General features: G+C 67.4%; 3 protein-coding genes across 3 annotated transcripts; 1 reads left to right on the top strand and 2 right to left on the bottom strand.

Annotated features, from left to right (window-relative positions):
* Positions 1-3,481: 3,481 nt before the first annotated feature.
* On the bottom strand, positions 3,482-7,190 carry H696_00884 (alanyl-tRNA synthetase). Its single transcript, XM_009494771.1, has 5 exons — positions 7,150-7,190; positions 6,804-7,019; positions 6,575-6,654; positions 5,861-6,440; positions 3,482-5,676 (listed from the first exon to the last, which is right to left on the bottom strand). Exons 2-5 carry the CDS (start codon positions 6,963-6,965, stop codon positions 3,625-3,627), a joined length of 2,874 nt encoding a protein of 957 aa, XP_009493046.1. The 5' UTR covers positions 6,966-7,019; positions 7,150-7,190; the 3' UTR covers positions 3,482-3,624.
* A 2,605-nt stretch (positions 7,191-9,795) lies between these two features.
* H696_00883 (hypothetical protein) lies at positions 9,796-10,137 on the top strand (the record flags this gene model as incomplete). Its single annotated transcript, XM_009494770.1, has 1 exon — positions 9,796-10,137. The coding sequence occupies one exon, from the start codon at positions 9,796-9,798 to the stop codon at positions 10,135-10,137; it is 342 nt and encodes a 113-aa protein (XP_009493045.1).
* Positions 10,138-10,181: 44 nt separating this feature from the next.
* Positions 10,182-12,305, bottom strand: H696_00882 (hypothetical protein; the record flags this gene model as incomplete). The annotated part of the gene is made up of 5 exons (XM_009494769.1): positions 10,182-10,210; positions 10,309-10,882; positions 11,035-11,830; positions 12,010-12,074; positions 12,234-12,305. The coding sequence occupies 5 exons, from the start codon at positions 12,303-12,305 to the stop codon at positions 10,182-10,184; spliced, it is 1,536 nt and encodes a 511-aa protein (XP_009493044.1).
* Positions 12,306-13,780: the final 1,475 nt, after the last annotated feature.

The following is a 13,780-nucleotide window of genomic DNA, read 5'->3' as shown; positions in this document are numbered from 1 at the left end:
CCCCCCCCCCCCTCGCTGGGAGGTGGCCAGTGCGTGGAGCCTGCATGCCGGCCGTGATCCCTGCCCCCTGCGCTGGGGGGGTTGCGCCGGGCGCGGGAGACAACAATCATCTCGCCCTGGGGCACGCATCATGGCCGCCGGCCCACACGCTCGCTTCCGGGCCCCGGGCCCGCCTTCTCTCCCTCTCTCGGCCCAAGTCCCCACCCCAACCCCTCGCCCCGCCCCCCCCTCTCCGGTTAGCCCCGGGTCCAACGGGCAGAGGCGCGGGGCGGGAGGTTCAGGGGAAGATGAGGGGACAAAGCACCTGGGGATCTGTGCTCTGCGGCCCGGCTGCCCCTCGCCCCCGGGGGAGGCCAGCCGGCCGCGACTCCGCTCCGGCGGGCGGGCCTTGTTTTGGTGCCTCGGCCAAGGGCAACGCTGCGGCAACAGTGTTCGCGGCCGAGCGGGGCGAGCAAACACGCGGGCCAGCGGGCGAGTAACCGGCCAGGGCCGCCGGCCGGCAGGGGGGGGGGGGCGGGGCGGGGCGGCCTGGAGTCTCGGCTACCATCCCGGCCTCCGGACGCACAGCCAGGCGGGCCGGAAAGGGGCACGACGAAGGGGACACGTCCGACTGGGAGACAACGGGGGTTGCTGGCAGGGCGAGCGGACGCGCTAATTGCCTTTCCACAGGGACCAGTCGGCGGCGCATGTATCGCACAGGGTGCCCAGAGAGGGAGGGACTTACGGGGAAGCAGGCTCGCGCAGGGTGCCGGGGTGCCACCCGCGAAACGGGCACCGGCCGAAGCAGAGACCCGCACGGGACGCGTCGGGCGTGGACCCCGGGCTGCGCACCCCCCAACCCACCGGAGCCGCTCGGTCGGCCCCACGCCCAAACAAGCGGGAACCGTTTTTTCCCGCCCCGCTCCGCCCCCGGGCCCCGGGCCCCCCGCAACGCAAACGACGAAAGCCCACCGCTCGCGGCTTCTCCGCCTTCCTCGTTTCCCGAGCAGCCGGCACCGGCGCCGTTCCCAACACCGGCTCGGCCCCAGCTGTCCCTCTCAATGCCAATGGATCACTGCGGCCCACGCCCGGGCGCAAGGCGCGCCGGAGGGCGCGGCAGGCCCGGCGAGAGGCACCACGAGGCCCATCGCGCGGGGGGGGGGGGGGGGGGGGGGGGGGGGGGGGGGGGGGGGGGGCCGGGGGCCCCCCCCGGGGGGGGGGGGGCCCCTTGGGGGGCGGGCCCCCCCCCGGGGGGCCCCCCCCCCCCCGGGGCCCCCCCCCCCCCCCCCCCCCGCCGAGGCCCGCTCTGCCCCGAGCTCGCGGTGCCTGCCGCTGTAGATGCCCCCGCCTGAGCCCGTCCGCACCGGCCCAGAGCTCCTCCTCCTCACGAGGAGAGCGCGAGGGCCACATGGCAGCCTCCCGAAATTGCCACCAACCAAGGGGCAGACTCCATCGCCGCGGGTAGCATGCCCGCCGCACCCCCCCACCCCACCCCCAGGGCGGGGGGGCAAGGAGAAGAAACAGGCCACGCAGGCCAGACAGGCCCAATACCCGGGGAGGCGGGGCACCGGACCCCCCCCCCTCCCCCGGCTGCCGCCTCAAATCCCGCGCAAAGGGCCTGGGCACCGGTCCGGAAGGAAGGGGTTAATCCTCGGTGGGACGGCCAGTGGCAGGAGAGCCGGGGGCAGGGCTGTGCTATTGCTCTCCCCCGGTCTCCCTCCCCCCCCCCCGAGGAGAGGTGGCCGTCACCACACGCCTGGCGCCACCTTGCTGGCCACGCAATATTTGGTCACACTTGCCGCGTCCACCCCGGCGCCCCGCCCCCCGCATATCAAATGCCTCCCCCCCAGACCGCCCGGCCTTGCGCGGCGCCGCACGACGCCGCCACCGCCACGACCGCCGTCACGACCACCGCCACGACCACCGCCACGACCACCGCCACGATCACCGCCACCACGCCGGGCGCCCTCGCCCACGACCCGCGCCCCATGGGGCCGGCGCGGAGACGGTGCTAAACGTGGTCCCTGCCTCTTTATTCCTTCAGCATGCGCCCAGTTTTAGGCGCGCTCTCCGCCCGTCCGGCCAGATGACGGCCACACCGGGAGGGGGGGGGCGGGGATCTCCCCGTGGTCGAGCAAGACACCGATTTGAAGGCCCCCCAGAGAAGCGACCAAAAGAGCGCGGCCGGCCACGCTCCCAGGATGGTGTGCACTGAAGATGTACACATAAAGATTGGCACAACGGCCTGTGAAACACTCGTTTGCCGCTCGGCCTGCATGCGCTTGAACATGCCACGCACACCGCCGACCACGCGCCTGCGCCTCCCTGCACGGCCCTCACTCCGCCCCCGGCCCCCGGGGGGGGGGGGGGGGCCGCACGCCGGTTGCTGATTCCGTGACAGGCCAACCCCGGCCTACCGTGGCCCCCCTGCCTCCCGTCCCGCCCCGGCTGGGCAGGAGCAGCTGGCTCGCGCTTGTCTTGCGGCAGCTTGCACACCCCTGCGGCGATGCCGGCTGCCCCCAGCCCTTGCCCCCGCCTCTCGGCTGCCTATTTTACAGGACAGCGGGCAGGGCAGCTTGCCAGGAAGGCTGGACAACGGCAGCACCGCCTTCTTCCGTCTCCCTGAGGACCGGACGGACTGGGAGACTCGAGCCTGGCCCCTCGCCTCGCCTCCGTCAAGGCGTCCAGCTGCTCGAAGAGGGGCAGGAAGAAAAAGGGGCAAGACGGGCGGGGGCACGGAGGCGGCGAGCGGGTCCAGAGCCCGGGCGCGCCATTTTCCCACCAGGCAAATCACCCCAGTACGGGGTAACCCCCCGAGGGGCGACGCCCCTGCATGAGCCAGCGTGATGCTTCACGGTGGGTGCTGAGAGCTGGTCAGGTGCTTTTTGGACATTGAGTTAATGCTCGTGCCCGCCGGGCCTTCGGTGAGAAAAGCAACAGCCCGCATCACACAACACACGAGAAAGAGGGGCGGACGCAGGAAAGCAGACCCTCGGGGGATGGTTTGCATGCGGTGATTGGACGCTGGCCGCTGTGCTGTAGCCCCCGGAGCAGCAGCTCAACCGGACACATGCCTGATGATACACACTCGCAGAGGAGGACACCAAAAGGGGAAGAGAGAGAGAGGGGAGAGGGGAATCCCATGTCTTTTATTATTCATACATAGGTGTGGCAAAGAGCGGGAAGGGGAGGAAGAAAATGGGTCTACACATGCACCACGACGAAGGGTATGTGCGCGCGCGAGGGAGAGAGAGAGAGAGAGAGAGAGAGAGAGAGAGAGAAGTGCATGCGATTGCTGACACATCTCACCCTACCAAGGGCGAGGGGAGGAAGCTCAATGTGCACATCCATGCAGACGCTCACTCTGGGGTCGCCGCCCTCGCCTCGTCCGACAGCGCAGGAGGGAGTGGGGGGGGGAGGGGGGGAGCGGCATCGCCCGCACACGGGCACCACACCAGCAAGGCAGGCGAGAGGAGGATGTCTGACATGTCGTTCACACGCTCACCCCCGCCCCCCCCCCCCCCCTCCCCACCGCCCCCTGCCCAAGTAAAAACGGGCAAAGGGCGGCACACAGCAAGAGGGGAAATAAGACCAAGCACACGCACAGTGGCCCGACCCGCTGCCTCCTTCTCTTGCTCCGCCGCCTTACTCGCTGGAAACCTTCAGCTTGGCAAAGGCGGTGGCCAGCTCGCAAGCCTTCTCCACAGCGCCCACCTCCGGGCCGGCGCCCTGGGCGGTGGTCTTGCTGCCGCCGGACTTGCCGCCCAGCGCACCATCAACCACATGCGCGGACCAGTCCTTGGCGGACAGGGTGTCAGCCAGGGCGGCCGGGACATTGGCCGCATGCAGAACACGACCCAGGTCCCGATCGACCGACATGAAGAACACACCGACCTTCGGGAACTGGCGCGACAGCTGCGACAGGTGCTTGGCATTGGAGCCCAAATCGAAGACCTCCACCAGGAACTTGTCATCCGGGGTCAGCTTGGCCAGGAGCTCCTCGGCACGCTGGTTGGCAGCCTTCTCCTGGGCCACGCGCACGAGCTTGTCCTGCTCGGCCTGGGCACGCTTGGCCTCGGCGATCTGCGCGCGCAGGGCCTGCTTGCGCACCAGCGACAGCGGGGCCTCAGTCACCTGGGCATCCAGGCCATTGAGAGACCCAACCAGGCTGGCACCGGTGGCATTCTTCACCACATCGGCGATGGCCTGCTGCAGCTGGTCAGCCAGCTCGCCCGCGCGCACGGCCTCCGGACCGGTGACCGCCACCACACGGCGCACACCGCGCGACACGGCCTCCTCCGACAGCAGGACAAAGTCCTGGATATCCGACGACCGGGCAACATGAGTGCCACCGCAGAACTCCACCGAGGCCACGCCCGAGCCGGAAGCCGGGTCGGCCACCAGAGTGGCAATCGGAGTGCCAACCGACAGCACCCGCACCGGGTCCGGGTAGGACTGGCCGAACATGGCCTTGACACCGGCAATCTTCTCGGCATCAACCAGCGGCACATTGTCATAGTAGACCGGCAGGTCGGCGGCGATCTGCTCGCGCACCAGGGCCTCCACCTCGCGGAGCTTCTCCGCCGGCACGGCCTTGCCGAAGCTGAAGTCGAAGCGCAGGCGATCCGGCGCCACCAGCGACCCCTGCTGGTTCACCTCGCCCCCGAGGACCGAAGCCAGGGCATTGTTCAGCAGATGCGTGGCCGTGTGGTTCCGACGAATGGGACGACGACGAGCCGGGTCAAAGGCACAGGACACGGCATCGCCAACGCGCACCACCCCGGTGCTCATGGACACCGTGTGCAGGACAAACCCATTGTACACCTGGACATTCTCCACCTCCAGGACGCCCTCCGATCCGCCGGTCAGATGGATGAGACCGGTGTCGAAGATCTGGCCACCCTGCTCGGCGTAGAAGTTGGTCTGATCCAGAATCAGCCCGAAGAGATCGTGCGTGGCATTGGCATCGAAGGACTCCACAAAGGCACCCCCATGGAAGATGGCCAGCACACGGGCCTCCACCTCGGAGTGGGTGTACTTGAAGGAGTCATCCGTCCGGGGAACGGCCTTCTGGTTGAGCTCGGCAATGGTGTGCACGTCGAGGGCCACCGCCGCACCGGCGGTGCTCTTGGTGCTCTGAGACCGGGCCTTGGCCTCGGCCTCGGCGGCCGCATACCCAGCCAGGTCCACGGTCAGGCCGCGCTCCTCGGCCATGATCTGAGTCAGATCCTTGGGGAAGCCATAGGTGTCATACAGCTTGAAGGCCACCTCACCGGACAGGGTCCCGGCGCTGGTGTTGGCCGGGTTCTCCACCACCTGGGTGAAGAGGCGGATACCGCGATCCAGGGTCCGGCGGAACTGGGCCTCCTCCTCGACCAGGATCTCAATCACGCCGGCCGGGTTCTTCTTCAGCTCCGGGAAAGCATGACCCATCTTGTCCACGACGGCGGTGATGAGGTTCGGGAAGAAGCCGGGCTTGGCACCGAGCTTCTCGTGGGCAAAGCGAATGGCACGGCGCAGGACACGGCGCAGGACATAGCCACGGTCATCCTTGTCGGGAACACCGCCGTCCGACAGCGCGAAGGCCAGGGTGCGGATGTGATCGGCCAGGACACGGTAGGCGGTGTCGATGCCATCGGCATCGTCCTTGCCGTACTTGCCGGAGTAGGGCCGGGCACCGGTGCCCTTCTCGATGGCCTGTGCAGGAGCGGGCGAAGAAACCGGGTGTGGGGAGGTGAGCGAGCGAGCGAGCGGGAAGGAGGAATGGGCGCCAGGCGCACAACATGTGCGCTGACACACATGAGGCATGCAAATGGCCGGCGAAAGACAAAGGGGCGGAAGGGAGGGGGGGGGGGAGGAAAGAGGACGCAGAGAAACCCACCTCAAACAGGTACGAGAAGAGATCGGTGTCGTAGTTGGCGCGGCGGTCCTGCAGGACCGACACCAGGCGCTCGAGACCCATGCCGGTGTCGACCGACTGGGAGGGAAGGCGCTTCAGGGAGCGATCGGCCTCACGGTTGAACTCCATGAACACCAGGTTCCAGATCTCCAGCAGATCGGGGTCATCGGCGTTGACCAGCTCCGGGACCGTGCGACCACCAATGCGGTCGTAGTGGATCTCGGAGCACGGGCCGCAGGGACCGGTGTCACCCATCTCCCAGAAGTTCTCCGACATGCCGAAGGGCAGGACGCGCTCCGGGGCCACACCCTTGGCCAGCCAAAGGTCGCGGGTCTCCAGATCGGCCGGCAGGTTGGCCTCGGCGTCACCACCGAAGTAGGACACGTACAGGCGGTCCTTGTCCAGGCCGAAGACCTCGGTCAGGAGCTCCCAGGCCCAGTTGATGGCGTCAACCTTGAAGTAATCGCCGAAGGACCAGTTGCCCAGCATCTCGAAGAAGGTGTGGTGGTAGGAGTCCTTACCGACATCATCGAGGTCGTTGTGCTTGCCACCAGCGCGGATGCTGCGCGCGGGTGGTCACCCATTGGGAGGGAGGAAGAGAGGGGGGGGGAGGGGATGAGTCAGGGATATGGTGGAGAGGGACGCAACGGGGAGACCGAGAGAGTAGGCACAGCTGGATGATGACAAAATACGCACCACTTCTGGCTGTTGGCAGCGCGCTTGAGACGAGAGAACTCAGAGTTCGGGTCCACAGTGCCCTGGAAGATGGGCTTGAACTGAGGGGCGGCCGCGACAAGGGGGAGGGAGGGGGAGGGGGGCGCGCGGGAGTCACAATGCGGGAGGTCAGGACCGAGCTCGGAGAGGGGCACAGGTGGGCTTCATAGCTGCCAGGGCACAGCGGGGGAGGAGCGGGAGAGGCACGTACCTGGTTCATACCGGCGTTGGTGAACAGCAGGGTCGGGTCATCGTGGGGGATGGTCGACGAGGAGGGGACGAAGGAGTGACCACGCTCCTCAAAGAAGGAGATGAAGGTCTGGCGGACCTTGTCGCCAGTCCACACGGTCTGAGAGCACTCGGTGGAAACCATGGTGATGTAACAGCTACAACACACGGGCGGTATGCAGTAGTGCACGAAGAGTCACTAGGAGGAGGAGGGTAGGAAGTTAGAGGGAGAGAGAGAAGGGGGAGAGAGAGAGAGAGAAGGGAGAGAGAGAGAAGGGAGAGAGAGAGGGAAGGGGGTAGAGAGGGAAGGGGAGGAGTGAGGAAGGCACCTTGAGATGGTGAAACACTTCGTAGTTGGGGGAGAGGCTCGAGGGAGCCATGATCCTGGTATGGCCTCTGAAGAATGGTCCCCCCTCCTGGGACCAGTGTCTTGGACAGCCAGCAGGAGTTGGACCCCGGGCGCGCGTGTGCGAGGGACGTGCCATACATCGGGAGCGGGGCGGGGGATTGCGCACGCCTGGGACGCCCCCGGGGAGAGGTCCTCACACACGCGTCGTCCCTGGGCGGGCCAAGGAGCCAGCCGGCAGGACCCTACACACACAGCCCATCACCACCCTCGGAGGGGGGGGGGGGGGGCGAAGGGGGACGGAACGCAGGCCCCCCCCATGTGAGGGCGCCACGCAACGCTGTGTGATGCGCCCATCAAAAGCCCGAAACCGGCCACCAGAAACCAAGCTCAGGTCTCGGACTGTAGCAGGGCCAAGGACACTGGCTCAGATGTCCAGCACCCTGGTTCCGCAATCTGGCGTTCCGGGCCCAGTGGCCGGGCCCAGCACGCCTCCACTCGCCACCCAACACACACCCGGCAGCCCCATCTCTCCACATGCCCAGCCAGACCGAGGTGGGGGGGGGGGGGGGAGGAAGAGGACGAGGACAGAAATTGACCCAGGCGCTGGAAGTAGTATCCCATCGTCAACATCCGGGCGCGAAGGGGAGAAAATAAGCCCCTGCAAACACAAGGCCCGGGCGGGACGCCTTGAGGCCGTGCCCTGGCCCCGGTAGACCCCCTCTGAACAAGGCGACGGTCATGGATAGATTCCCCGAACCAGACACCTCGCCAAGCAGGAAGGCTCGGGACAGACAAAAAACCCGGCCCGAGGAAGGCAGCACAACGCTCGGCCAGTCCTGCGCATCACTAGCTTTGGCATGCTGCTTCGCCCAGCACCACCCCAACCCCAGAAGCACACTATTGGGAGGTTTTAAATGGCGTTTTATTCCGACGGGCACTGGGTGGCGTGATGCATGTTCTGAGATCTGCCGCAGGTTGCCCTGAGCATGGCGGGGGCCGGGCCGTGGCGGGCCGATCAGCCTGAGGCCCGTCTCCCATTTTCTAAGGGCCCGCCCGCGGCGTGCGGCGGGGGAAGAGCGGACAAGAGAGAACCAACGGCGGGTCGGTGGGGAGAGCCCCGGCAACCAGGCATGCCCAACAAACAGACCCTCCAGCTAGACAAACACCATCCAACGCCGTCCGTGTCGGCCAGCACACTGGCGACACGCCATGTTCGTGGCGCCGCCGGCGCTGCCCGCCTGCCGCTCCGCTGCCCGACTGGCTCTCCCATGCACGGTATCCGGCCACCGCGTGCGGGGAGGGGGGGAAAAAAGGCAAGAAGTAACAACGCAAACACAGGGCGGGAGGGAGGGCGAGACGCATTCGTCTATAGAGTGGAGGAAACCGCCTCCACATGGCCATCTAGTATACAAAAAGGGAGGCATGATTACTCTCCAGCCTCGCCGCAGAGCAGGGAGGCTGCTCCGCACATGGAGAACAAGAGAGGGTATGGCGAGTAGGCCGCTGCGCGCGTGGCAGCGGCGACGACGACAACAACAACGACGACGACGGACAATGCTGTCCCCGACCTTGTGGTGGCCATCAGAGAAAAGGGGAGGGAGACAAGGGGAGTAGACCAGCCCCTCGGGGGTGCACGGACATGTATGCGTATGGGGGGGGAGAGAGGGGGGGGGGGGGGATGCAGTCACCAACAGAAGGGAAGAGCATGCAGGACCGCGCATTTGCACAAGGACAGGAGGAGCTGGCGGTGCGACACACCAGCGGCACTACCGACCGCTCGCGGTCGAGGCAACCGGCCGTGAGAGGGAGTTGGTTGACGAGGAGGCGCCTCCGCCTGTGACGGACCCGTCCACCATCGAAAGATCCATGTCACCGGCTAAGTCCTGAGACTTGAGACCAGCACTGCCGCCATTGGTACTGCTGCCGCTGGGCCCGATGCCGCTGGCCCCGATGCCGCCGCCACCGCCGCCACCGCCCATCATCAGCTGGCGGAAACGCATTTGCAAGGCCATGGCCCTCGAAGAGAGGTCCCGCTCGCCGATGGACGGCCGGATCAACGGGGTCAGCGCCGCGCCGATCGGCACTTCGCGCAAGATGGCCGCATTGTAGGCAAGCGACTCTAGCCGACTGAGAAGCCAGTCAAGTGCGGCGATCGTCGAACCGGCCAGCGCCCCGGCAAAGCCAGTGGGCTCCAGATTGTAGAGGCTCTGCAGGCGCTCGGTCAGCATCTGAGCACGAGCCAACTCGCCGGTGCACTGGCCGAGGGAGGCTGCCATGCCGGCAATCGTGAGAGGACCGGGGTCGCTCGATGAGGAGGCGAAGGAGGCAGCGGAGGTGGGGGATGATGAGGACGGGGGCGTCGGGAGAGATGACGAGGACGATGCCGGCGCCGGCATTCGGGACCGGCTGCCGGCCGGAATTGACCGCGAGTCGCCATCTGGCGACCGGGAGCGTGACCGCCGACGAGATGGATCCGGCCAGTCGCGCACCCGGCCACCATTGACACGTCGCCGCTGGATCGTCCCACCGGCCGACGAGGGAGAGACTGACCGCGACCGCGACCGCGACCGCGAGGTAGATCGCGCTGGACGCCAGTGCCGATGCCTCGAGGGCGACGGCGACCGGGATGGAGATCGTGACCGCGCTCGGTCTCGCTCCCGGCGACTCCGGCTTGGACTCCGGCTCCGGCTCCGACTCCGAGCCCAACTCCGGCCTCGACTCCAGCTCCGGTTCCGGCTGCGGCTGCGGCTCCGGCTCCGGCTACGGCCTCGGCCCCGACCGCGACTCCGGCTTCGGCCGCGACTCCAGCTCCGACTCCGGCTCCGACTCCGGCTCCGGCTTCGGCTCCGGCTGGGGCTCCGGCTCCGACTATCATCGCGGACGCGGCCCCGAGTGGCGGATTTACGCAATCGGCCGCCTTGAGCAATACGCGACGACAGTGGCAGAGTGCCGTGATCACTTTTGCTAGGGCCACCTCCCGCAAGGGGGAAAGGGGCAGACGCAGACCCGGTTTCAGATAGTGAGCCAGGTGCGTGGGGCCTCTGTTGTTGTTGCTGTTGCTGCTGCTGTTGCTGTTGCTGCTGCTGCTGCTGCTGTTGTTGCTGCTGCTGTGGTTGTTGTGCTGGAGAGGAAGACTGACGAGAGGCGGCCTGTGATGTTGACGCAGTCTGGCCAGCAACGCCACCGTGGGCTGGAGGAGATGGCGGCGGCGGCGGCAGGGATGACGGCGAGGAGGCCGGCTCGGCCTTGATAGGCGGCGAGGGGCCCGGGCTCGGAGAGGTCGATGGCAATCCCGTGCCTGTGGCAGGGGTCGGTGAGTCGGCGGGCGGCTGGGCCGATGCCAGCCGGTGCTGCTCGCCATGGCGGCGCATCTTATCCTCGCGCCGATGAAGATAGCGCTGGAGGCGCATCAGCCGGTCCCGGCGACGGAGCTGCTTGGCCTGCTTCTCGCTGGCGATCTCCTCGGGGGACAGGCGCGCCCGGCGCTGGCGTTTGGCCTCGATGCCACGCAGCTGCTCCGGTGTCAGGTCCTGCCGGCTGATCTTCTTGCGAGGCAGCAGAAGCGTGGCCATGCCGCTTGTCAGGCCATCGGGCAGAACGCGCTGTGCCAGCGACAGGATCGATTCCAGGGGCAGGAGCTCGGGCGACTTGGAAATCCGGTGGCTGTCATCGGCCATGGCCGAGGGCAGTTGGGGAGAGGCTGACCCGCGTGGCTATCGGGTTGAAGGGTGCCGGACAGATCGGCCGAGTTGACAGGGTGTTAGATGGGAGGCCGGTGGGGCGGCCCGAGGGGAGGGGAGAGAAAGAAGGAAAGAAAGAAGGAGGGGGAGGCGGATAGAGAATGGGCAGACGGCAAAGCTCGCACCTCGGACTCCGGCAGGGGGGCCTCGACTTTCGGGCGCTTGACGCCGCGAGCGGGGGTATCACCGGCCACGGGCGGCGGACTCCTTTCACGATCAGGATGCGACTCGTCGCGGGATCGAGAAGGGCGAACCCCGGGGGTGCTGGTGGCGACTCGGCGGGCCGTCCCCGGGGGTGGGGGCGAGTCTGCGGAATCCGGCGCCGAGGGAGTAGGACGCTTGCGCCGGAGCACACCGCCCCCGGCGCCGGTTGGCGGCCGCAGGGGCGAATCGGGTCCCGGGGAGTCACCACGCTTGGTGGCGCGCGCTGGGCGTGCTGGCGACGAGGACACCCGTGACCGAGAGTGGGATCGTGAGCGCGACCGCGATCGCGACCGCGAGGGAGAGTGCGACCGAGACCGGCGGCGATGAGGGCGCCCCCCCGGTGACCGCGGGGCTGAGGGGGACCGCGACCGCGACCGCGACCGCGACCGCGACCCCGAGGCTGAGGGTGAGGGTGACCGAGATGACCTTGATGCCGAGCGCCGGCGCCGGCGTTGACGCGAGCGCGACCGCGAGCGCGACCGCGAGCGCGATCGCGAGCGCGAGTGCCTCTCGGACCCGGAATGGCCGCCATCAGCGCTGTCCGAGTCGGATTGCGACCCGAGGCCTCGACACCGGATGCCAAGGAGCGACTCCCGTCGCCGGGCCTCGTCGATGGCGGACTGGAGATTTTTGGGCATTTTCTTCTTCTTGAAGGCGCTCGTGTGCTTGGAGAAGGCTGCCTCAAAGTCGTCCACATGCTCGGCATAGGGAAAGCCACTGACGGTGGGCGCGCGCGCACATAACAGCAACAGCAGCATCACCACCACCACCACCAGAAGCGGGGGGGGGGAGAGAGACAGGGGATAGGGCGCGCATATGAGTAGCCTGCACAATGAGATGGACAGGAGGCGGGATTGCAGAGAAGCAGGGGGGGGGGAGGGGGGGAGCAAACGCACAAGTCATGGGAACCGAAGAAAATCACAGCTACCTTTCGGTGGTCAGCACGGATGTCAGTCCGCACCTGGGGGAAGGAGAGAGGAGGAGGCCCCGAGCGACGGAGAGCCCAGAGGAGAATGGAGGAGACGCATGTAAGGTACAAAGGCAGATTAGTGGGCTGAGCGGGGCAGCGGCATGCAAATGGGGAGGTAAGCGCCGGGGAATGTGGATCGAGAAAGCGCACCTGGGCGGGCCAGTAGCTGTAGTTGTGGACCTTGGCCCAGACGAGGTCGCCATGGTCGAAGCGACGGGACATTCCAGTACGCCCCGTGAGGAGGAGAGGGGGAAGAAGGAAAGGAAGGGATAGCCGCCGCCGCTGCCGCCGCTGCCGCCGCCGCTGCCACGAGGGAAGAGAGAGGGAGGAGGGAGGGAGGCGCGCGCAGACGGGGAGCCGGTGGGCGCCTGAACTCCCAGCCCCCTTGTGCGGTGGGAAAAGACCGTGGCGGGGGTGGGGGGGCTAGGGGTGGGGGTGGGGGAGGCGATCTGCCGCGATGGGACGACCGTCGGCAAAGGAGGAGGAGCGGGAGGAAGGGCGAGGGGCAGGGGAGGAGATGCAAAAGGGGCCCGAGGGGGAGGGGAGGCAAAAGGGGGCCCGGGGGAGGAGGGAAGGGAGAAGCTGGATGCTCGGGGGGATCCAGCGGCCCGGGGCCGAAGGGCGGTCCCAGCTGAATGGGCCCTTCCGGGTGTGTCCGGTGCGCGAGAAAGAGAGAGAGAGAGAGAGAGAGAGAGAGAGAGAGAGGGAGCAAGAAACAGCGGGGCGGGAAAACCAGCGAGAAGGGGCGCGGCTAACGCGCGGGCCGCCAGGCAGGAACCCCCCTCGCCCGCCGGCCCGCCCGGGGGATGTTGGGCGAACAGCCCCCCGGGCGGGTGGGTGGGCGGAGCTGCGGCCCTCCTCCCCTGCCCCCGAGGCTGAGAGCGTGAAGATCCTCGGGCCGGGGCCGCCCCCCCCCCCCCCCCCCCCGATGCCCGCGCGCCCCGGAGAGAAGTAGAGCGCCACCGGCCCCAAGAAGGAGGCCGCGCCGACCGAAGAATAGGATCTAGCTCCAGACCGGGGTGCAGGAGTTCGCGCGTCCGGTTCGAATATCAGGGGGAGCCAAAAGAGGCCTCGCCCGGGTTGCTGGACATTCCCAGGAGGGAGGCGTGGGCCGCCTTTTGCCACCCGTGCGGCGGGGGGGGGGGCAACAAATGTGTGCGCTCCCCCCACATGTAAGAACGGCACCTTGCCTCCGCTCGAAACGAGATAAGCATTACTAAAGGTGGATTTATAATTCGGTCGTGCATATCTCTCCCCCCTCGGCCCAGGAGAGGCCGACAACCGCCGCTCGAACAGGCAAATGGGCATGCCCGCAGGGCATGCGTGTATGTGCCGTGCCCAGGACTGACGGAGGTGGATGCCATTTTCAAATCCGCCCTCCCCCCGCCCCCCCGAAACCACATACCCACGGACGGCGCGGCGCCAGGTTGCGCCCTGCTCCTGATCCTTTCCGCGCTTGGCCTAGGCGCGCGATGAAGCGCGCGCACACACACACATATACACACACGCACGAGCAGGAAGAATATTCTGGGCTTAAGCCCATTGGCATTGCACAGTACGCCTGCCGGAGAAATAGACGGAGAGACGGAGAGACAGAGAGAGAGAGAGAGAGAGAGAGAGAGAGAGAGAGAGAGAGAGAGCAGCCGCACACCGAGGAATACCAGCCAGTCCGCATGTTCGTCCTCTGCCTGCCCCCC

The sequence above is a fragment of the Fonticula alba genome, assembly GCF_000388065.1.
Source record: "Fonticula alba strain ATCC 38817 unplaced genomic scaffold supercont2.1, whole genome shotgun sequence".
Taxonomy (NCBI): domain Eukaryota; order Rotosphaerida; family Fonticulaceae; genus Fonticula; species Fonticula alba.
This window is presented reverse-complemented; position numbering and strand designations above follow the sequence as displayed.